The sequence below is a fragment of the Pteropus vampyrus genome, unplaced genomic scaffold, assembly GCF_000151845.1.
Source record: "Pteropus vampyrus isolate Shadow unplaced genomic scaffold, Pvam_2.0 Scaffold1000003364, whole genome shotgun sequence".
NCBI classification, from domain to species: Eukaryota; Metazoa; Chordata; class Mammalia; order Chiroptera; family Pteropodidae; genus Pteropus; species Pteropus vampyrus.
Genome location: NW_011917766.1, coordinates 1 through 2,194, shown reverse-complemented (window position 1 = coordinate 2,194; position 2,194 = coordinate 1). Strand labels below are relative to the sequence as shown.

General features: G+C 52.1%; 1 protein-coding gene across 1 annotated transcript; it reads right to left on the bottom strand.

The window, feature by feature from the left end:
* Window positions 1-449: 449 nt before the first annotated feature.
* On the bottom strand, window positions 450-987 carry LOC105311358 (cystatin-C-like). The gene has a single exon (XM_011387339.2). It carries the CDS (start codon window positions 822-824, stop codon window positions 465-467), a length of 360 nt encoding a protein of 119 aa, XP_011385641.1. The 5' UTR covers window positions 825-987; the 3' UTR covers window positions 450-464.
* Between the last annotated feature and the right edge of the window lie 1,207 nt (window positions 988-2,194).

Sequence of the window (2,194 nt, the reverse complement as noted above, 5' to 3'; positions counted from 1 at the left end):
CTACGGAGAGTCTAAGTGCTAATTTTACAACGGTTCTGTAAGTCTGAAATTATGTCAAAATGCAAAGTTAAAAGGAAGAAACTGCTTAAAAAATCATTCAGTGGGAGGGAGGGGCTAACCAGGTGTACGTGTTTTCCTTCGCACATGCTCCTTTGGTTCCCAGCTCACACTGAGCCCCCAGTCCCATTAGGCTAAGTGGGCTAGACAGGGACCCTGACCCCAAGCCAAGTTCTCCTTGCTAGGCTGGTGCTTGAAAACAGAAATGAAGAGCAGGGCGGCAACCAGGAGTGTCCGGGACCCAGGGGCACTCCTGGGGACAAGTCCGGGAAGGGATGTGGGAGACAGGAAACTGCCTGGCTGAGAAACATGGGCGTGTCAGCGTCTAGGGCCCATCTGGAGAGCTTCCAGGGCCTTAGAGGTTGCTTCTCCCGCGAGTGCGGCAGGCAGTAGCGCGTCTGGCTACGTCACGGAATGCCACAGCCCCCAGGCGCAGGTTCCGCCCTCTCGCGGTGCAGGCTCCCCGCATCCCGGTCGCCCTGCCTGCTCCGCTGCCCCGACACCCGGTCCCAGGGACGCACCTGCTTGCGGGCACGCACCACCCGTATGGCGCGGCTGTGGAAGGCGTCGTTGCTCGCCTTGTTGTACTCGCTAAGGGCGAAGTTGAGCGCCTGCTGCACGCCCTCCTCGTTCACGTCCGCGTCCTCCAGGCCGCCCACTAGGCGAGTCTTGCTGGGGTTCGCGCTGGCCGCGGGACTCACCGCCAAAGCCAGGGCCAGAACCAAAGTGGCCATCAGGAGCAGCGCGATTCGCAGGGATCTTGCCATGGTCGGCTCCGAGGGGACGCGAGGTGGAGCGACTTGAGAAGAGAGACGAAGGAAACAAAGCAGACGCTTGGAGCACCACTCACGGGCCTCGGCATTTATTCCCCAGGCGCGCGGGTCCAGCCTCTCTCCAACCCCTCGCCCCCTCCCCCAGCTCCTCCTCTTCCGCTCCGTCACTTCCCCTTCTCTTAGACCAGCCCAGGCCTGGAGCCCTATTCCTTTCCTGTCCTGTGGTCCTGCGTCTCCCGCCAGCCCTTTCCCACAGCTCTCCGTTACCCACCCTCTCGCCCAGCTCTTCCCTCCCAGTCCTGGCCCTCCCGTTAAAATCCCTCCCTTCCCCGCTACCTGCTTTCCTCACCTGAGTCCTGCCTGTCCTCCCAATCCTGGCCCTCCTCATCAGTCTGGGTTTCCACCAGCTAACACATTCCAGCTCCTCCCCACCAGTCCCAGACTTCCTGTAGTGTGTGCCCAAGCCCGGTGCTTACCCTGGTCTCAGAGAAGTGTCACCTCCTCCCCATCCCCACCTGACCCCCCCCCCAAAAAAAACCCCTTGTAACTCCTGAACTCTAAAGTCTTCTTTTAAAAGGGAAAAAATAACTGTCTTGTCCTCTGAGCAATTGATTGAATTCTAGGGATCCGCAGAGTAAGGTGAGGATTTCAAAGACTAGGGAAGACCCCATCTGCACCTTCTACTGGAGAATTTCCTTGCCAAACATAAGTGAATTAATTAACTCCTATTTGCTAAAAAGTTTGGGTTCTCTTTTCGCAACTCATTTATTCAACCAATAAACTTTTCTTGGGCTTCTCCTTGGCCAGGAGGTTTAGGGTCTGTATGTAGGTGGGGAGTGGGAGAGTGATTCTTGGACTTGACATCGTAGAGGGGCTACCCTATAGAGCTGTAATGTGAACCCATGTGGCACTTTCCATTTTCTAGTAGACACATTAAAGAATGTAAAAAGAAATAGGTGACAGCGTGTTTAATATTTTTTATTTGATATATTAACCAAAAAAATAAAATAAAATCAAGGCGAGAGGCAACAAGTGCCGATTTGAGATTCAAAAGAATAACTATTCCAGAAGCATTGTTTTAGGCAGAAACCCCAATAGTGCTCCTAATAGGAGGTGAATCAAAGAGTATTTATAAGATCAGGAAGGAGGATAATTACTTGAATAGAAGGAAGAAATTTCTATGAGTGTTAACAAGCTAACGAAAGAATTTCTACAGATGCAGATAAACTAACATAGTGATGCTTATTCTAAAGAATGCCTTTGATTTTCAGTTTTGTAGTCATAATCTCTCCTTCCTTGTTTTGACCCCAAGAAAGGAAATACCTGCTAAGAAGGACTCCTTGTGCTTCATTGGAACCCAATTC

Bases quoted from the DNA above. Each gene is read 5' to 3' on its own strand.
- LOC105311358 (XM_011387339.2), bottom strand. From the start codon at position 824: ATGGCAAGATCCCTGCGAATCGCGCTGCTCCTGATGGCCACTTTGGTT.